General features: G+C 36.0%; 1 protein-coding gene across 1 annotated transcript in view; it reads right to left on the reverse strand.

Moving 5' to 3' along the window:
• The window catches only part of adgra1b (adhesion G protein-coupled receptor A1b), a 145866-nt gene that overhangs the window by 105324 nt on the left and 17736 nt on the right, over positions 1-22806 (reverse strand). Inside the window, exons 2-6 of the mRNA XM_079440034.1 lie at positions 20553-20624; positions 3658-3729; positions 1271-1342; positions 1061-1132; positions 461-624 (exon numbers count right to left, since the gene is read on the reverse strand). Of these exons, the coding sequence (XP_079296160.1) occupies positions 461-624; positions 1061-1132; positions 1271-1342; positions 3658-3729; positions 20553-20624 (452 nt within the window). The remainder of the gene's footprint in view (positions 1-460; positions 625-1060; positions 1133-1270; positions 1343-3657; positions 3730-20552; positions 20625-22806) is intronic.

Here is a 22806-nt window from a genome sequence, read left to right on the forward strand (position 1 = left end):
ATACATTTTTACGGGGTGGTGTTTGTGCAATAATAGTATTTTATTCTAAACAGTAGCAGTACTGCAACAGTAAAATTCAAATAACTTTTAACCATTTTTTTTATTCATTCTTTATAAGCAAGGCTGTTTTATTAACATTTATTTTCACTTCAGAGTAGATGCATGCAGCATTTGCAGCACCTTAACGGGGAAAACGATTTTAAAAAGTTACATTTTGGTCCATTTTTCAATGCAAACTCCTGCTATGCAAATTAGGTGTATTGTGTTTGTGCATATCCTGATTTCATTTTATGAATTTGAGTGAATTGGATACACAAACAACACATGCAAACACAGCGTCATCAGTGGAAATCATTCATTCTTACTGAATTCTCTCCTTTTTTTGATCCCTGGAGATAATAAAACAGATATTTGTTTAATGTTTTTCCATGAGGGCTGGTGAACATCAGTGAAGTCTTACCGCAGGTGAGCTGCTGCTCCTGAAGGCTGCGCAGCTCCAGTCCATGAAGACGAGTCGGATACACGCATACGGATTCATTCCCCACACGCACCGCCTGAGATCTGATCCACGACAACAACCAGCGCAGCTGACAATCACAGAACAGATAGTCTGTGCCCACGTGCCTGAGAACACACAGCACATTCACTCATATCATCCAGACGCTACTGCAGGAGAACAACATCTGAATAATCACAAACATGCTGGATATTACACAATTTGCATGCATACAAATTTTTGGGAAAAATATTTTTTTTTCAAGACGTTTCCAACTCTGACTTTGGACCAATTGTGTAGAATGGCCCATATATGCTCCGTCCGCTTGAGTCACATGCTCGTGTGTTTTAAACACTTATTCTACCTTATATGTGTGCTTGTGTGAACCAATTCATTCATGTGACATCATAAAGTTGCATAGATCATTTTTGCAGTTTAGCTTCAATAAATGCTCGTTTTGGACTGGAAAGTAAGTTTTGAGCTCTGATATACAGTAGTTTTTCACAGAACAGTGTTCCTCATATTATAACCCATTTAAACAGTAGAAAACAGTAGAGATCTTACAGCGCTCTGAGAGAAGGGACGTGTGTGAACAAACCCTCCGGCAGCGTGGAAAAGATATTCCCAGACAAATTCCTGAAAGACACACAGACGTTACACACAAACCTATCCCACAATTCAAAACTCATAGCATTAAAACACAGCTAGAACATGAGTTGTTAGTGATAAACAGTTCCCTGTGCTTAATAAAGATATATAAACACAGAGACTCACAGTTTGGAGAGACGGCCAAGGTCAAGAAACATATCAGCAGAGAAACAGCCAATCCTGTTGTTGGAAAGATCCCTGAGGAAACACACACATGCACACACACACACACACATGCACACACACACACAGTCTGTCAGCTGAGATAAATTATCTGACATCAAACACCAAAACCTTCAAACTAGTTAGAAAAAAAAAAAAAAAATTCTTTAGCATTTGATATAAAAACACTTATTCCTGACTGTCACGTGACTGAATAATTTACTCCGATGACTCACTACTGTTAGATTAATATTAGATTAAAATCTTAAACAGAAATTAGAAATGTTGCCTTGGCAACTCAATAAGTTTACAGTATGTTGAAGTACTAAAACTTAAATTAAAGCTATTTAAAATAAATAAAATATTTAAAATTAGTAGAACTTAAATTGTAGTTTGATTATAGATTTTAATATTTTGAATTTGGTTTTCTGTTTTCACTTTAATTTTATATCTATATATACAGTAAGTGAAGATGTGTGTGAATGTGTGAGCATCAGCTGCCAAAAACTCCTGAATTACTAAAACATTAAATAAAATGAAAGTGAAAACAGAAAATAAAATCCAACTTAAAACATTAACTATAATAGCATCTCATATGATACTAAAATAACATTGTTTAGCAATTTAAGTTCTAGTAATTTCATGTGCTTTTGCCATTTTTATTATTTGATCTGATTTAATGAACTATCAACTTCTGTTTATTTTTATTTCTCCTGTTGAATTAACAAGAGAAGCATCTGAGACATTAAATCACTCGAACAATGAAAGATCAACCCTGTTTCTGCTGGACTGGCATCCATAAATGAACCGGTTACTTTTTACCAGGCGCATTTCACCGTTCAGAGCCGTATATTGTGGTAACGAGACCCTTGAGGAAACTAAGGGTTAAGTGCTTTAATCTTAGTAACTCTCCAATTACTCCTCATTCAGACTGAAGCCACAACCAGCCTATAAAAGAGCGTTCGCCAACCGCAGCACTGAACCTCCAAACAAACCATCCACTCAAGAACCGGCGTGAAGCGCAATGTCCCTGGCATCGTGTGTGTGTGTGCGTGCTCGCGAGTGTGTGTGTGTGTGTGCGCGAGTGAGTGAGTGAGTGAGTGTGTGTGCGTGCGCGAGTGAGTGTGTGTGTGTGTGTGTGTGTGTGTGTGTGTGTGTGTGTGTGTGTGCGCGCGCGAGTGAGTGAGTGTGTGTGTGTGTGTGTGAGAGAGTGTGTGTGTGTGTGTGACATATGACACAAACTTGTATAATGACATGGGTATTACAAGGAGAAGGTGACTCATGAGGATATTGCCCCATGTCCCCATTTTTTCAAAAGGCTTATAAATCATACAGAGTGAGTTTTTTTGAGAAAGTAAAAATGCACAAAGTTTTCTGTAAGGGGTAGGTTTAGGTGTAGGGCAATAGAAAATACACTTTGTACAGTATAAAAACCATTACGCCTATATGGAATGTCCCCACAATTCAGAAAAACAAGCATGTGTGTGTGTGTGTGTGTGTGTGTGTGAGTGAGTGAGTGAATGGGTGTGTGTGTGTGTGTGTGTGTGTGTGAGTGAATGGGTGTGTGTGAGTGAATGGGTGTGTGTGTGTGTGTGTGAGTGAATGGGTGTGTGTGTGTGTGTGTGTGTGTGTTGTAATGAGAAACATGCACTGCTGCGGTGCGGTGGGAGCGGTTCGGTTCGGTTCAGTGCTGTAATCATGGGTTGGGAACTCTTAAATTAGTGCTGAGACCTGCCGCTTAAATTATACGCGTCCAGCAGGCTGGCACACGCACATCCACAATCAGCTGCTCAATTCCAGTAATCAGTGTCACATTAAACGTCTGCATGGCTCCTGCGTCTGTACGGCGAGATGCTGAAAGCCTCTTCACTGCAGAATGAACCTCAGACCGGCTGCAGCTCTCATTCTCAAGGACGCCGCATAAAGATGTGAGCTAATATTCAAGACTGGGGATCCAACGTAGAAGTTTAGAAACACTGAATGATTAAAAACACTTTTTTCATTTCGCTATTCTGTGGTGCTTCTGGATCTGGTGACAGCTACATTTCTGGTTCTGCGGTAAAATTTAGGCCTACTGGAAAAAAATAATGATGTCCGTTTTTGGTGAGTGACCTCGTAAACACAGTCTTAAAGGAGTTAAAAAGTCCTAAATTACCGTAAAGAGTTGGTTTGCGGTACAGTGTCATTTGACTTTTTATAGAATTAAAAATCATTTGAGTTCATTTCGAAAAAAATTCTAAACTGAAAGCGTCTGCTGTATGTTCATCAAACATTTCTAGAGGAATTGCAGCATCTAGAAAACATGCCGATTGGGTTTTCGTGCACATTTCCAAGGTCATAATCATACTTACAGTCTCCTCAGAGCGGTCAGGCCATGAAACGCTCCGGGGGCAATTCTGCTAATGAGATTACTGCTGAGATCCCTGAAGACAGACAGAGACAGAGAAGAGAAGAGAGATCTATCTCAAATAAATGCTGTTCTTTTGAACTTTCTATTCATCTGTGAATCCTGAAAAATAAAACGCATCACAGTTTCCACAAAAATATTGTGCAGCACAACTGTGTTCAACATTGATAATAATCAGAAATGTTTCTTGATCATAAATCAGTATATTATTATGATTTCTGAAGATCATGTGACACTGAAGACTGGAGTAATGATGCTGAAAATACAGCTGCAGATCACAAAAATAAATTACAGTATAACACATATTCACATATAAAACAGCTGTTTTAAATTGTAATAGTATTTCACAATTTTACTGTATTTTTGATCAAATAAATGCAGCCTCGCTGAGCAGAAGAGACTTTTCAAAAACATTAAATAAAAAAAAATCTTACCAACGCAAACTTTTTTTAATTTAATTGAATGAATTCATAAGTAGTATACAACAGATAAAAAAATACTGTTAAGGAGAAAGATATTTGATCTATAACTAGCAAGTTATGAAATCCAAACATACAGAAACATACCAACCTATATGGAAACTTGTTTTTACCGCAATAAATAAATAAAAAGCTAATTGCCACTGTTTTTCTTGCAATTCTAAGTTAATATCTCACAATTCTGACTTTGTTTTGGAATAAAAAAAAATATAAATGGCAAATGTGACTTTTCTGACTGTTTACCTGCAATTTTTTTTTTAAATCACAATTCTGACATTTTTTTCCTCAAAACTGGAAAAAAAGTCAGAATTGTGAGAAAAACAGTTGCACTTAGATTTTTTTTAAAGTGCCCCTATTATGTATTTTTGAGAATGAGCTTTCATGCAGTGTGTAACTCAGCTCTAAGTGAATGAAAACATCCTGCAAAGTTTTAAATCTGAAAGAGCACCTTGTATAAAGTTAGTCTCTCAAAAGAAAGAGTCGACTCTGAATCATTGAAACGAGTCGTTTGTAAAACGAATCCCAAGCCGTTTCATGGTGACATCAACATGAAACTTTAGCATACTCCCCGTCCACTTGTTGGTAGGTCTGTCGCGATAACCGCGATATTGAGATACCGCGCTATAGACGAGCATAACCGCAGAGGAACAACCACAGCAACCACAATATTTCCGTGTTTTATTTTTCGTAAGGTTACGTTTTACACTTGTGCATGTATAGTGAATATTAGTAATGACAACAATGTGTACCATGTTGATTTGTACAGAGACTCAGTAAATTTGCACTTAACAAGCCTAAACAGACTTGAGAGAGAGAGAGAGAGAGAGAGAGACTGGCCGCGTGCGATTACCGGTCTCTGTCCTTCAGGCCGAGTCATGTATATTTGTGAAAACAGGTTGTCATGTCCAAGGAAAGCGAAATCGGTTTTCTTATCGACGCATTGCTGGTCAGCTGAGCCTTTAAGAGTGGCGAACAAAGTTAAAATGATTTCAACAGCGTGTTTCATTACATCTCTCTTTGAATGAATCAGCGCTTTTGAACGTGTTTGTGTATATATATATATATATATATATATATATATATATATATATATATATATATATATATATATATATATATGGCTAACAATAGACTAACGATTTTATTGTCAGGTTTCTGTTTTGTTATGTGGACCGTTATTTTGTCATTCTCTTCTGTTTACTTCACTTCCTCACCTCGTTGCATCGTAACAAATACACACACAGATTATATATGTATTATAATTATATAATCTGTGTGTGTATGTGTTACGATATATACATCTTATCTTTTACGATATATATATCTCTACATGTGCACGGTAATACCGCATATTGTTATTGCGCCCTTGCTATTACCCCAAGGGAAATTCCTTCACGTGACGGCCCTACTTGTTGGTTTTTTCGCATTGGTCTGAATGAAAATGCAAATTCATTTTTTGCCACTAGGTGCCGCTTTTGGAGCATTAAAAATAGCCGTTTCCCCGGTAACGCTGTACACAAAGCAGCACTGCTCACAAACGCTGCTTTAAATGAAATAGACCAATCACTGCAGATTAGCGTAACTCAAACGAGGGGTTTGGAAAAATTAATCGTTGAGTGAATCGTTTGGGAGTCGTTGAGCAAGTACAAATAAATGCATATTATAAGACAATGAAAGTGTTTTTTGACCTTGCATGCATGTCAGCCTGTTGTTGTGGACCCTCAAAACCCTCAAAAAGACTTCTATACAAAGCTGAATGCGTTCAACTCTGACCGACTGTCTCAGACCAAGTGCACTAAAAATACATGACGCGGTATCAAATTGTGACTCCTGACTTTCCTCTAAGGCCAAAACAAACTTCCTGAAATTGTGTCCCTGTGTTTCCCGTGTCTGAAGGGAGTGACAGGAATCTGAAGGAGGACGGAGTCTAACACAAGACATCTGCAGTCCGTCAGAACCGCATAGGAAAAATGTCAAGACATTCTGACCTTTCATAAGCCATCTTTCTTGGAAGATCGGATGCTTCTTCTGTACTGTGTGTTTGTTTGTAAAGCCACGAGCAACAACTGAATGTTTCAGGAGCTGTTCAAGAACAAAATACCCTTACTATGCATTTCAAATCACTCATCTGGTTATAAATCACAGTTCTCTGGGCTTCCTGATTGATTAAATATGGTTAATGTGCAATATTTAAGGCTCAAGTGTGACGGTCATTACTGCTGATGAATGGCTTCTGTCCGGCTCTAATGGTGTGTGTCTCCAGTCAAACGCTACGTTTAGAAACACTTCTGTTCGGCGCCATTAAACTTTTCCGTTCATCCCACTTGTTTCCAGAGCTTTAAGGAAAAGAGTTCGCATGCCATCTTTCATAAGAATTTAAGGCCTTAAAAGTGCCATCGGCCAGGGAGTTCAAATTATTTGCTTATTAGTGTTCCTTTAATTTCTTTAACTGATAATAAACAGGAGAAATTCTTAAGAGACTCAGCTTTGTGTTATGTGTCTCTAGCTGCCATGACCCACAGGGTCAGTCGATTACTGCTGTAAAGCTTCTCAAATTAAAGCCCGTTTTCCTTGTGTCTGCACTGACTTTATGGGCTTTGTAGAGAGTTAAACTCCTGACAAACTTCACCAGTCACACCTAATATTTCTACAGGAGAATCCATTCATCCTGACCTAAAGGTGGCAGCACACGACTCGCACACGACACTAATGTGTAGATTTATATCCCTTATTCCTCTAGTAATAGCTTCTTCCAGAACGTCCCACAGGAGGAAGGCGATTATGGCGTGAACGAGTGGATTAACTGAAACTAACAAACAGCAGACGCTGTGGAGAGCAGAGCTGAACACCTCTCATTAGTGAGCATCCAGCAGTGTTTTAATGACACTTCTGAGGGGATGATTTCTCTAAAACAGCACGTCATGTTGAGAAAGCACTACATATTTAAACTATCTGCTGGGAAAGATGTTCAGAGTTCACAGCGACTCTAGATGTGCTTCTGTAGAGCGTCAAGACCTGTCAAACATTACAAAACACAAGAGAGAAAACTGGAGGAAATTAAGCTCACAGAGGGGGCGGGGCATCAAGAGCCAGACGAAATCTGATTGGCTCCTTCAGTGATTCTGTTCTGTAAAATGATTGGTCATGGAAACACATTACGAAATAACAACTGCACACTTTAAAACTGTTTTTAAGAAGGTAAAATTATGAGAACAATTTTCAGATAAGATAACTTTTTCCATCGTCTGCATTATAGACATTTATTGTTAAATGTCTCATAATGGGCTGATTAACAGTATTATCATCTCATATTGTAATTATTGACTGACAAAAGTTCAAATGTATTTTTGTTCTTAAATTAAGGGAATGATTTCTGAAGATCATGTGACACTGAAGACTGGAGTAATGATGCTGAAAATACAGCAGCGCATCACAGACATAAATTACAGTTTAACACACATTTTTGTGTATATTGTTATAATATGTCACGATTTATACTGTTTTTGACCCCTCGTGAGCAGAAGAGACTTCCTTCAAAAACATTTTTAAAAATTGTGTTTTAATTTGGCTCTCCTTTAAATATGGTCAACTCTTAGATATAGTAGCAATAAGATTAAATGGAGAACAAGTGGAGTTTAAAGTCTTCTGCTTCTCAGATGTTTCTCTTAAGTTTCAGTAAAGATCTCAATCTCCCAAAAGTCTTAATATGAACTCAAACATTTCTAAACCTCCCCTGTATTCCTTCAGTGGATAATTCCAGAAGTTCATGCATGATGTTTTCTAAGCTGAAGGAGCAAACGATGAGCAAGAGGACAATAAAGCGTTCCTTTGGGAGAGGTAAAATAAAGCATTAAATGAGCTGCTATTGTGTAACGAGTTACTGGTAATGATGGGGTGTCCTACAAACCGAGCCAGTTCTCATCAGCCTAATTGTGGCTGTAAATAACGATGCTATTCAGAGACAAAGAGGAACACACACTGGGCTGGAGCTGCTGTTTTGAGTTGGGACGGGTGTAAAAAGGTCACCTATGCATCCGCTGTGACATCACCGTCTGGAAGCCCACTTCCTCCGGCCATTTCCTGAAATAACAGGCTCAGTCATTATGAAGACGACCCTGATTTAATACTGGACTGATGACCTCTGATATATCAGAGCGTGTCACTGCCAGCTGAAGATGGGAAATCATGTACAGCATTATGTCTGACAGTTTTCTGTTGTTGACTTTTCTAATGAAATTCAGGCTAAAGCTCTGAGCTAAAGTCTATATGCTGAGAGCGATAGCAAACGCTGGAAAGATCCTGGCAAATGTTGATTTATTTTGTTGGAATTAATGCTGATCATTCTTACGAATTATAATGTGTATTGCGTGGTTTGACTAAATTAAAAGCAGAACACACACACAAATAAACATCTGCATTAGAGATTTTAATCATAAATTCATCTTTAGTGGCTATCTATATCTCTGTCTGTCTATATACATCTGTCTATCTATATCTCTATCTGTCTGTCTGACTGTATACATCTGTCTATCTATATCTCTATCTGTCTGTCTGACTATATACATCTATCTATATCTCTGTCTGTCTATATACATCTGTCTATCTATATCTCTATCTGTCTGTCTGACTGTATACATCTGTCTATCTATATCTCTATCTGTCTGTCTGACTATATACATCTATCTATATCTCTGTCTGTCTATATACATCTGTCTATCTATATCTCTGTCTGTCTATATACATCTGTCTATCTATATCAAATTTCAAATTCAAATTCAAATTTTATTTGTCACTAAAATATATCTCTATCTGTCTGTCTGACTGTATACATCTGTCTATCTATATCTCTGTCTGTCTGTATACATCTGTCTATCTATATCTCTGTCTGTCTGTCTGACTGTATACATCTGTCTATCTATATCTCTGTCTGTCTGTCTGACTGTATACATCTGTCTATCTATATCTCTGTCTGTCTGTCTGTCTATATACATCTGTCTATCTATATCTCTATCTGTCTGTCTATCTATATCTCTGTCTGTCTATATACATCTGTCTATCTATATCTCTGTCTGTCTATATACATCTGTCTATCTATATCTCTATCTGTCTGTCTGTCTATATACATCTGTCTATCTATATCTCTGTCTGTCTGTCTGACTGTATACATCTGTCTATCTATATCTCTGTCTGTCTGTCTGTCTATATACATCTGTCTATCTATATCTCTATCTGTCTGTCTATCTATATCTCTGTCTGTCTATATACATCTGTCTATCTATATCTCTGTCTGTCTATATACATCTGTCTATCTATATCTCTATCTGTCTGTCTGTCTATATACATCTGTCTATCTATATCTCTGTCTGTCTATATACATCTGTCTATCTATATCTCTATCTGTCTGTCTGTCTATATACATCTGTCTATCTATATCTATGTCTGTCTATATACATCTGTCTATCTATATCTCTGTCTGTCTGTCTGACTGTATACATCTGTCTATCTATATCTCTGTCTGTCTGTCTGTCTATATACATCTGTCTATCTATATCTCTATCTGTCTGTCTATCTATATCTCTGTCTGTCTATATACATCTGTCTATCTATATCTCTGTCTGTCTATATACATCTGTCTATCTATATCTCTATCTGTCTGTCTGTCTATATACATCTGTCTATCTATATCTCTGTCTGTCTATACACATCTGTCTATCTATATCTCTGTCTGTCTATATACATCTGTCTATCTATATCTCTGTCTGTCTATATACATCTGTCTATCTATATCTCTGTCTGTCTGTCTGACTGTATACATCTGTCTATCTATATCTCTGTCTGTCTGTCTGTCTATATACATCTGTCTATCTATATCTATATCTCTGTCTGTCTATATACATCTGTCTATCTATATCTCTGTCTGTCTATACACAGGTCCTTTTCAAAAAATTAGCATATTGTGATAAAGTTCATTATTTTCTGTAATGTACTGATAAACATTAGACTTTCATATATTTTAGATTCATTACAACACAACTGAAGTAGTTCAAGCCTTTTATTGTTTTAATATTGATGATTATCTCAAAAAATTAGCATATTTCATCCGACCAATAAAAGAAAAGTGTTTTTAATACAAAAAAAAAAATGAACCTTCAAATAATTATGTTCAGTTATGCACTCAATACTTGGTCGGGAATCCTTTTGCAGAAATGACTGCTTCAATGCGGCGTGGCATGGAGGCAATCAGCCTGTGGCACTGCTGAGGTGTTATGGAGGCCCAGGATGCTTCGATAGCGGCCTTAAGCTCATCCAGAGTGTTGGGTCTTGCGTCTCTCAACTTTCTCTTCACAATATCCCACAGATTCTCTATGGGGTTCAGGTCAGGAGAGTTGGCAGGCCAATTGAGCACAGTAATACCATGGTCAGTAAACCATTTACCAGTGGTTTTGGCACTGTGAGCAGGTGCCAGGTCGTGCTGAAAAATGAAATCTTCATCTCCATAAAGCTTTTCAGCAGATGGAAGCATGAAGTGCTCCAAAATCTCCTGATAGCTAGCTGCATTGACCCTGCCCTTGATAAAACACAGTGGACCAACACCAGCAGCTGACATGGCACCCCAGACCATCACTGACTGTGGGTACTTGACACTGGACTTCAGGCATTTTGGCATTTCCCTCTCCCCAGTCTTCCTCCAGACTCTGGCACCTTGATTTCCGAATGACATGCAAAATTTGCTTTCATCCGAAAAAAGTACTTTGGACCACTGAGCAACAGTCCAGTGCTGCTTCTCTGTAGCCCAGGTCAGGCGCTTCTGCCGCTGTTTCTGGTTCAAAAGTGGCTTGACCTGGGGAATGCGGCACCTGTAGCCCATTTCCTGCACACGCCTGTACACGGTGGCTCTGGATGTTTCTACTCCAGACTCAGTCCACTGCTTCCGCAGGTCCCCCAAGGTCTGGAATCGGTCCTTCTCCACAATCTTCCTCAGGGTCCGGTCACCTCTTCTCGTTGTGCTGCGTTTTCTGCCACACTTTTTCCTTCCCACAGACTTCCCACTGAGGTGCCTTGATACAGCACTCTGGGAACAGCCTATTCGTTCAGAAATGTCTTTCTGTGTCTTACCCTCTTGCTTGAGGGTGTCAATGATGGCCTTCTGGACAGCAGTCAGGTCGGCAGTCTTACCCATGATTGCGGTTTTGAGTAATGAACCAGGCTGGGAGTTTTTAAAAGCCTCAGGAATCTTTTGCAGGTGTTTAGAGTTAATTAGTTGATTCAGATGATTAGGTTAATAGCTTGTTTAGAGAACCTTTTCATGATATGCTAATTTTTTGAGATAGGAATTTTGGGTTTTCATGAGCTGTATGCCAAAATCATCAATATTAAAACAATAAAAGGCTTGAACTACTTCAGTTGTGTTGTAATGAATCTAAAATATATGAAAGTCTAATGTTTATCAGTACATTACAGAAAATAATGAACTTTATCACAATATGCTAATTTTTTGAAAAGGACCTGTACATCTGTCTATCTATATCTCTGTCTGTCTGTCTGACTATATACATCTGTCTATCTATATCTCTGTCTGTCTGTCTGACTATATACATCTGTCTATCTATATCTCTGTCTGTCTGTATACATCTGTCTATCTATATCTCTGTCTGTCTGTCTGACTGTATACATCTGTCTATCTATATCTCTGTCTGTCTGTCTGACTATATACATCTGTCTATCTATATCTCTGTCTGACTGTATACATCTGTCTATCTATATCTCTGTCTGTCTATATACATCTGTCTATCTATATCTCTGTCTGACTATATACATCTGTCTAACTATATCTCTGTCTGTCTGTCTGACTATATACATCTGTCTATCTATATCTCTGTCTGTCTGTCTGACTGTATACATCTGTCTATCTATATCTCTGTCTGTCTATATACATCTGTCTATCTATATCTCTGTCTGTCTGTCTGACTATATACATCTGTCTATCTATATCTCTGTCTGTCTGTCTGACTATATACATCTGTCTATCTATATCTCTGTCTGTCTGTCTGTCTGTCTATATACATCTGTCTATCTATATCTCTGTCTGTCTGTATACATCTGTCTATCTATATCTCTGTCTGTCTATACACATCTGTCTATCTATATCTCTGTCTGTCTGTCTACATCTGTCTATCTATATCTCTGTCTGTCTGTCTACATCTGTCTATCTATATCTCTGTCTGTCTATACACATCTGTCTATCTATATCTCTGTCTGTCTATATACATCTGTCTATCTATATCTCTGTCTGTCTGTATACATCTGTCTATCTATATCTCTGTCTGTCTGTATACATCTGTCTATCTATATCTCTGTCTGTCTGTATACATCTGTCTATCTATATCTCTGTCTGTCTGTATACATCTGTCTGTCTATATCTCTGTCTGTCTGTATACATCTGTCTATCTATATCTCTGTCTGACTATATACATCTGTCTAACTATATCTCTGTCTGTCTGTCTGACTGTATACATCTGTCTATCTATATCTCTGTCTGTCTATATACATCTGTCTATCTATATCTCTGTCTGTCTGTCTGACTATATACATCTGTCTATCTATATCTCTGTCTGTCTGTATACATCTGTCTATCTATATCTCTGTCTGTCTGTATACATCTGTCTATCTATATCTCTGTCTGTCTGTATACATCTGTCTATCTATATCTCTGTCTGTCTGTATACATCTGTCTATCTATATCTCTGTCTGTCTGTATACATCTGTCTATCTATATCTCTGTCTGTCTATACACATCTGTCTATCTATATCTCTGTCTGTCTATACACATCTGTCTATCTATATCTCTGTCTGTCTGTCTACATCTGTCTATCTATATCTCTGTCTGTCTATACACATCTGTCTATCTAGATCTCTGTCTGTCTGTATACATCTGTCTATCTATATCTCTGTCTGTCTGTATACATCTGTCTATCTATATCTCTGTCTGTCTGTATACATCTGTCTGTCTATATCTCTGTCTGTCTGTATACATCTGTCTGTCTGTATACATCTGTCTATCTATATCTCTGTCTGTCTATATACATCTGTCTATCTATATCTCTGTCTGTCTGTATACATCTGTCTATCTATATCTCTGTCTGTCTGTATACATCTGTCTATCTATATCTCTGTCTGTCTGTATACATCTGTCTGTCTATATCTCTGTCTGTCTGTATACATCTGTCTATCTATATCTCTGTCAGTCTATATACATCTGTCTATCTATATCTCTGTCTGTCTATATACATCTGTCTATCTATATCTCTGTCTGTCTGTATACATCTGTCTATCTATATCTCTGTCTGTCTGTATACATCTGTCTATCTATATCTCTGTCAGTCTATATACATCTGTCTATCTATATCTCTGTCTGTCTATATACATCTGTCTATCTATATCTCTGTCTGTCTGTATACATCTGTCTATCTATATCTCTGTCTGTCTATATACATCTGTGTATCTATATCTCTGTCTGTCTATATACATCTGTCTATCTATATCTCTGTCTGACTATATACATCTGTCTATCTATATCTCTGTCAGTCTATATACATCTGTCTATCTATATCTCTGTCTGTCTATATACATCTGTCTATCTATATCTCTGGCTATCTATTCCCAAATATATTTATTTTTTACTGTTGCTGTCAATTTTGCAAATTGTTAGTATATTGTTAGTAAATTAAGTACAATTAAGGGAACAAATCTGCCAAGCATTAGACCAACAGTAAAAAAAAAACAACAAAAACAAAAAAAAAAAAAACTCACGGACAGAAATTACCCTTAGAATGTTTGTTTTTTGTTTGTTTGTTTGTTTATATTTATGTATTTATCATTCATTAATTTAAAAATATTTCAAATTATTTATTAATAAATTTGTGTATTTATTCATTTATATTCTTATTTGCATTTTATTGATTTAAAACTACATTTATTTATAATGTATTTATACATGTGTTTATTTATTTATTATTTTTATTGGCTGTCAATTTAATTTAATTTAGTACAATTAATAAAAAAATAAAAAAACTCAGCCAAGCAATATACCAAAAACAAAAAACAAAATCATACATATCAGCCAACAGAAAACATACTTTTTTGGTTCAGAAATGTTAATATTAACATAATCATATTGAAATTAGTCATATAACAAAATGAAATGTGTGCAGTTAAAGCATAAAATCTGCATCCACTTTAGAGATTGTATCATAAATTCTGCTGTGATTAAACTGACCTTTAAAAACTAAACCGGGTGCATTTCAGTATAATTAACAATTTGCCAATGACCCAATTAAGTGATTTAAATGGTACTAAATAAAGGCAGATATTTCCGCTCAGTCAATCCGTTCATCATTTCCTCAATTTACGAAGCGTTAAACCAGCAGCTGCTCTCAAAGAAAGCATCAAGATAAAACCACAGACGGACAAACGCAGCCCAGAAGCAGCAGCTGAATGAGAGCGGATGCCAAACGCCACCAAATGCTTCGGTCAACAGACGGAAAACATGGGAGATTTCCAGACAGACCAGCCTCCTTCAGGAAACACAAAACATGCGGCCCATTTGAAATGAAATGAAAACAAAGTTTACAAAAACAACCATGAAAACCACTTTGTGTTTCTGTAACAATGAGATCATTTGAGTCACTTTTGGGCCACTAGATTGAATCAGCGCGAGTAACGCATAAGCTAATGCGATCATATCTGGATCACTGCATTAATAAAGTGCTGATGACTAGCCTTAAAAGCCTGCAATAAATCAAATACACTTCCAAACTGAAATTTCAGTTCATGAACAGATGAAAATATTCGGTAAACTATTTTTGTTGGAGAAATCCTGTGTGTTTTCTCAGGTTCACAAAACGTTCAATGCACATTAGGCTATGCAATATCCTGAAATCTCACACTGACGAGAAAACAGGCCTGAAAAACACACAATGGACCATTTTATCAAGACTGTGACGACGCTTTCAATGGTCATCAGCATCACAAATCCTCGAAAGGGTTTTATACACTGAACAAAATTATAAAAATGCAACACTTTTGTTTTTGCCCCCATTTTTCATGAGCTGAACTCAAAGATCTAAGACTTTTTCTATGTACGCAAAAGGCCTATTTCTCTCAAATATTGTTCACAAATCTGTCTAAATCTGTGTTAGTGAGCACTTCTCCTTTGCAGAGATAATCCATCCACCTCACAGGTGTGGCATATCAAGATGCTGATTAGACAGCATGATTATTGCACAGGTGTGCCTTAGGCTGGCCACAATAAAAGGCCACTGATTACTCAGTCCTTAAATGTATAATTACACTGTAACACCTTCAAATAAAGTGTAACCCACAATAAATGTAACTGTAATCTGTTACAGTCACTGAGAACAAATGTGTAATTAAATTACCGTTACTTATGAAAATGTTAACGATTACAAAGAGGGATTACATCAGAATATTTTCACACACACCCACATACAGATTTATTGACAAAATATTTTAGTTTGACTTTTTTTTTTCATGAAATCAGATAACATTTTAATCTGTCATATGGTCTAGAGCCCTGCATTTTGGCCCGGGCCTGACGGACCCCGCCTTTTTTACGCCCCTAGGGCCGGGCTTCGGGCCAATTTTCACGTCAGAATTCAGACGCGGGCCGGGCCTCGGGCCTGTTTTAGGTCTCTTCTTATTTTTCTATTTTAGACATCCATGATGAAACAAATTGATGGACATCCATGATGAAACATCCATGATGAAACATCCATTTTAGACATCCATGATGAAACAAATTGATGTTGCTGGTGGAAACAACAGGAGACCGTGCTGCCGCGACAGAGCAGCTCGATGGGGTTTAGGGTCTCGCAGCAGCAGCGCAGCTGAGGAGTTCTGCGATCAAATGCACGAAATAGACTAAAGCTTGCTGCAAAACCCCAGCAAACATAACCATGAATGTGTCCGTGGGAAATAATAAGGATATATTTGAATGATTGAATAATAAACTAATGTTTTCTGAGTCTGTGTTGCAAGGATGAAGTTGCTGATCCTGACTCGCCGTCTCCTCAGACGGGCCTTTAGAGAGAAATGCATCTTTATTGATTATGATTAAGATTATAATAATTTTTTTTTTTTTCCGTTAAGTGATCATTTAAAGCTTTCTATAGATATATGTATCATGTCTGTGAGGCATGTATTCGCTCAGCTTCGGTTCATTTTTGTGAAGCGCTCCTGTTCAAGACAAGAAGGCAGAAAGCACGTTTGTTTTTGTTTTATAAAAGCACAATGTTTTGTTGATATTGTGAGTGCACACAAATAAAAGTAGACCCTTTACAGTTCCGAATGATGTATTACTCTTACCTTTATCAGAAAATAAAAAATGATGTCGTAGGCTATTTTAAAGTTGTTTTCACAAAAAAAAAAAAAAAAAGTGTTTGCACTGATGTGCTGCAGAGCGCGCTTTAGCTTCCACTCTCAGCACAAACTGAGATATAGACTAGCGCACATTATTATTATAGCAGGTTTAACGTTTAAGCATTGTTATTTGCTTGAACTGTTTTAGTACAACAATAGATTTTATTTTAGGTAAGTCGTGATGATTTGAGAAGGCTAAATTGATCAAACATAGGCTATGATCAGCTCACTGTCTGCCGCTGGCCGCTTGGTCGTTACTTTAAAAAACAAAAACTTAGGACTTGTTACTATTTAACGAACAAAAATGCTCCAAACGTTTCTCTAAATTAACGGGTTCGGGGTCGGACTGGGGCCGGTAATTCTGATAAGCTGTCGGACACGGGCCGGGCTAGGGCCTAAATTTGCAGGGCTCTAATATGGTCATGTTACAATATACCCCTTAGATATTACAATGTACCCCACCTACGGGGCATGTTGTCACATTTCACTTCCATTTTTTTAGGGTAAATAAAGAAAAACGTATACATTGTAATTATGAAACAAGGCGTCATATTTGTACTAGACAAGAAGTGAAATTACTGTGGATAAAAAACTAAAAACACTCTGAACCCGCTGTGGATTTACACAAATTGAGAAAGTCAAAGTGTTAGGTTGTGTCCCGTGGTCCCCTACATTATATAGAGCATGAATATGCACATGAATAAATTAATATTTAAGTTCCATAAACCCCATGACAGTCATCCTGGAAAACTACTGCTATTATATTGATATTAATATATTAATATCACTTTAATATATATAAAATATACTTATTTCTCTGGAAAACTGTTGCTATTATATATTATTAATATGAACGTATTATTATATAAATTATTAAAAAGTTAGACTAATTTAAAATATTATATATGTTAAATACACTCATTTCACCAGAAAACTGTTACTAATATGAATGTATTTATATAAGTTTAATATATTAAATATACTCATCCCACTAGAAAACTGTTGCTATTATTATTATTATTATTGATATTAATATTACTTTAATATATTAAATATTCCACTGGAAAACTGTTGCTATTAATATATTATTAAATCAATCAAAATATATTGTTATTATATGAATATTAATTTAATATATTATTTATATATTAATTTAAATTATTAAATAGAATATTAAATATATATTAAATTAACTTATCCCACTGAATTTGTTTTGCTATTATACATTATTAATTTTAATATATTATTATATTAATTTAGTTATTTTCATATATTAATATTACTTAACATATGATCCTGGTGGAAAGCTGTTGCAATGGTTTCCAGCAGCTACTTTGACAAATGCTGTAAATGTAGATTGTAGGCTGGAAAATTCACACATATCCAAATGCATGAACGTGTCTGACACAAAATAACCCCGCTGATCTTTGCATGAGCAGATCTGATGATCAGAGCTTGGTTTGACTCTGACTGAAGGCAGAACATCAGCAGCTCAATGCAGCGCGCCTGGAACGACGATAAGAGCTCGATTAAAGGACGAATCAATCGCTGAACTCAGTCAGGGTCAAAGGAAAGACTTCTTCAGCTCCTCACAGACAGAATCAACACCTCAATCTGACCCTCATGTGCTCAAGCATAACACTTCACATCCTGCCATCATTCATGATCACATCGTCGCATAAATTACAATATATTTATAATTAAAAACTCATTTCACCAGAAAACTGTTGCTCTATAGATTATTAATATTAATATATTAATAATATATTACATATACTCATACCACCAGAAAATCGCTGATATTATGCAGGTACATCTCTCAAAATTAGAATATCGTGAAAACGGTCAATATTTTTTGTCACTCATTTCAGAAAGTGAAACCCATATATTATATAGATTCATTACACAGAGTGAAATATTTCAAGCCTTTATTTCTTGAAGTTTTGATGATTATGGCTCAGATAATGAAAACCCAAAATTCTGTGTCTCAGAAAATTAGAATATTACATAAGATCAATAAAAAAAAATGATATTTTAAACAGAAATGTCAGGCTTCTGAAAAGCATGTTCATTTCTATGCACTCAATACTTGGTTGGTCCTCCTTTTGCATGAATTACTGCATCAATGCGGCGTGGCATGGAGGCAATCAGGTGTAATGGAAGCCCAGGTTGCTTTGATAGCGGCCTTCAGGTCATCTGCATTGTTGGGTCTGGACTGATTCTCTATGGGGTTCAGGTCCGGCGAGTTTGCTGGTCAATCAAGCACAGTAACACCATGGTCATTGAACCAGCTTTTTGTACCTTTGGCAGTGTGGGCAGGTGCCAAGTCCTGCTGGAAAATGAAATCAGCATCTCCATAAAGCTTGTCAGCAGAAGGAAGCATGAAGTGCTCTAAAATCTCCTGGTAGATGGCTGCGTTGACTGTGGACTTCAGAAAACACAGTGGACCAACACCAGCAGATGACATGGCAGCCCAAATCATCTCTGACTGTGGAAACTTCACACTGGACTTCAAGCAACATGGATTCTGTGCCTCTCCACTCTTCCTCCAGACTCTGGGACCTTGATTTACAAATGAAATGCAAAATTTACTTTCATCTGAAAAGAGGACTTTGGATCACTGAGCAACAGTCCAGTTCTTTTTCTCCACAGCCCAGGTAAGACGCTTCTGACGTTGTCTCTGGTTCAGAAGTGGCTTGGTAGCTCTTTTCCTGAAGACGTCTGAGCGTGGAGACTCTTGATGCACTGACTCCAGCTTCAGTCCACTCCTTGTGAAGCTCTCCCAAGTGTCTGAATCGGCTTTGCTTGACAGTATTCTCAAGCTTGCAGTCATCCCTGTTGCTTTTGCACCTTTTCCTACCCAAATTCTTCCTTCCTGTCAACTTTGCATTTAATATGCTTTGATACAGCACTCTGTGAACAGCCACTCCTTCCACTTTTTCACAATAATCAAATTTTTTTAGATGTACCTGTATATTATTAACATTAATACATTATTCAAGTAATTGTAATATATAAACATATTAAAATACATTTAAAATATAATTATTATTTTAATATATATTTAATATACTCATACTACTAGAAGCTGTTGCTATTATATATTATTAACATTACCAAAATTATATGAATATAACTTTAATATATTAAGCATACTCATTTCATTTCAAAACTGTTGTCATTATATTTTTATTAATATTACCATGTATTAATAATATTAAAATATTATTATATTAGTAATATTAATACAATATTACATTACTTAATATATTATATTAATATATTAAATATACTTATCCCACTGGAAAACTGTTGCTACTATATATTATTAATATATTACTATATTAATTTTAACATAGTATATTAATATAACTTACATAACCATATTAATATATTAATACTAATTTCACCGCAAAACTGTTATGTATGTAATATATATCTCCATGTCATTCATCAACCTGCTCATGCTGCGCATATGTAATTTTAACAATTTAAAGGAACAGTGCACCCTAAAATAAAACCGGTCCAAATAAAAGCGGTTCCTTTAACACGCCACACGCTTCAGGCATCTGCTCAGGATATCTGGATGATCCTATTAATAAAATGTTATTTCCTTTTTTATTCAAAATATTCCCAAGCGTGTTAACTATATCAAGAAAAATCTTGATTCTCAAATGTGTGCAAGTAAATGCATTGTGCACCTTAAGGACAACATATCTGGATGCATGTGTGCAGAAACAGACTTTACACCTGATAATCACCTGGAACCAGGAGCAGATCTGGAAAAACATATTTCTGCTGATGGGAGGGCCTCATTTCATGCACTTAGTGTTATATATGGTTTCTACATGACTAGGAGCCCATTCTCCCGTTATATCATCTACAGCACATCTAATCAGATGGAAATGGCGATTGCACTCACAGTCTCTCCAGAGCTCGCAGGCCGAGGAAAGAGTTATTCTTCAGCGCAGAGATCTTATTGTTGCTCAGGATCCTGAGGAGACACAACAACACAAACCATAAATACAGAGCAGGACGATTTACACACAAACCGTCATCTTTACAGCCAGCAGCAGATTTATACGACTCTAAATCTCCCGTCTGCTTCATATCGTCAGCGTGTTTGTGGTCAGAATGGAGAAAACAAAACTCCTCCAGCAACACTTTCTCTGGAAATCAACTTGCTGAAGGTTCATTAAGGCATTATATTTACTTTTATGCATTTGCAGAAATTGTTTTTAATCAAAGCAACTAACATTATATTTAAGGTGGACATTTAATTCATTCATGTATTGCCTAACAATGACCTATGACCTTGCTATTGGCAGTGTCTACTATTGTCTTCTGTTGCTGCAGAAACACATTTACTTTGATTTGTTCTACATTTTAAATGCAAGTGTCAGAGAGAAAGTTGAGAGAGAAAAATATTTAAAGATATATTAAATAAAAAGACAATTTACATTTCTACACACACATTTTTTTGTGTCTTTTTTTAATCACAATATAAAAATGCTACAATATGTAGCAATGTATAACAACATTTTTGTTTGTGTGTATAGTTCTCCCAGTTCAGAAATTTACTTGTATTTTTTTATTTAATAAAACTGCATTACTTGAAATAAAATAAACGTTAACTGCAATAAAATAAAACAAAATATGAAAAAATGAAACTTATTCCAGCTTGTTGGCATATACTAAAATAAACTGAAATAAATGTTTCAAAATTTTAAAAACAACAAAAACTAATAAAAATTACAAAAACACACAACAAATTTGTAAAACTTAAGTAAAATGAAATAAAAAATAAAATCTAATTCAAAATATATAAAAACTACAATAGTATCACAAGAAGCTAAAAAACCAACACACATACAAAAAGCACACAAATGAGGTGAACCTGAAAGATGTTGTTGCCGTTTTTAAATCTTTATTTTTTTTACTAATTAGTATCCCAGTTCTAGTCATTTTAGTATGAGTAAATGAAAATGAGAAATGTATTGAACCGAATTGTGGCACGGGTGTATAGTTACAGAAGATCATTTCCAGACATTCACCAGCCAAATCTTTCTAAAGTATGAAACTCAAATTCATATTCACAAGTACAGTTCCTCTGGAATCAACACATAAACCTTTGAAATGCACTGACTGACCTAAAACACAACGGAAATAAAGCAGAGCAAAAGCTCTTATCGTAAACCGTTTAAACATTACTGCGTCTACCAGCAACCGTGTGCGAAGGATTCTCATCATGTAAAGCACATCTGACATAATGCCCTGTTTCTGATTAATAATCCAGCAAATAGGACTTTATATCAGATCTGCTTTACATGCGTGACGAGTCCCTTGTGTCATTCTCACACACACACACACACACACATATAATGAAGGTCATGCATCTCTAACGGTGATCATGTGTGAATGTGAATGATTTCATGCAGTAACGCAGCACACATCAGCTCCGTCACGCATGCATTCAAAACACTGACCAGACAGTTTCAGACGCACACACATGATGAAGACAACACGCTCACAAAATAATTAGAAATAAAAATGAGAGACAACCCCCAGCAGTACAGATGGATACAGGTCATACAGGTGCTGGGAACCATTCATTTTAGGAATAATCACACCAAGTTATTAGGTTAAATCTAAAATCATAAAGTAAGACAAACAAACAAACATTAATAAATAAATAAATAAAAATAAGCTAGTTGGCAAGGCAACCTTTGTTTAGTTTAACTCAAAGTACTAAATCATCCAAAACTAAATAAACTGAAACTTAATAACATAAAACATTTATAAAAAACTAATTTAAAATAATAACAACAACAAGACAAAAACACACTGAATTTACAAAATGTTTTAATTAAATTTAAAATTAATAAAAAAAATATAAAATTAAAATATTAAGAAAAACTATAACAGTGCCACAATGAAACTAAAACAGACTCTAGATTCTGAAGACACTGAGCATTTGGTTGCTGACATCTGATTGGCTGACATGTCTGTGGAGGGCGGGGCTTTGGACTGAGAAAAAGTGATGCAAAAACCATTAGTCTTGTTTTCCAGTCACAAAAAAAAGCAAAAAAAAAATTAAATGAAAATCTATTTCCTAGTGAGGTATATATAATTAATATGTTTCACTTCAGTATGCACAACCTATTAGTAAATTAATG

Source organism: Barbus barbus, assembly GCF_936440315.1.
Source record: "Barbus barbus genome assembly, chromosome: 18".
In the NCBI taxonomy this organism is placed as follows: domain Eukaryota; kingdom Metazoa; phylum Chordata; class Actinopteri; order Cypriniformes; family Cyprinidae; genus Barbus; species Barbus barbus.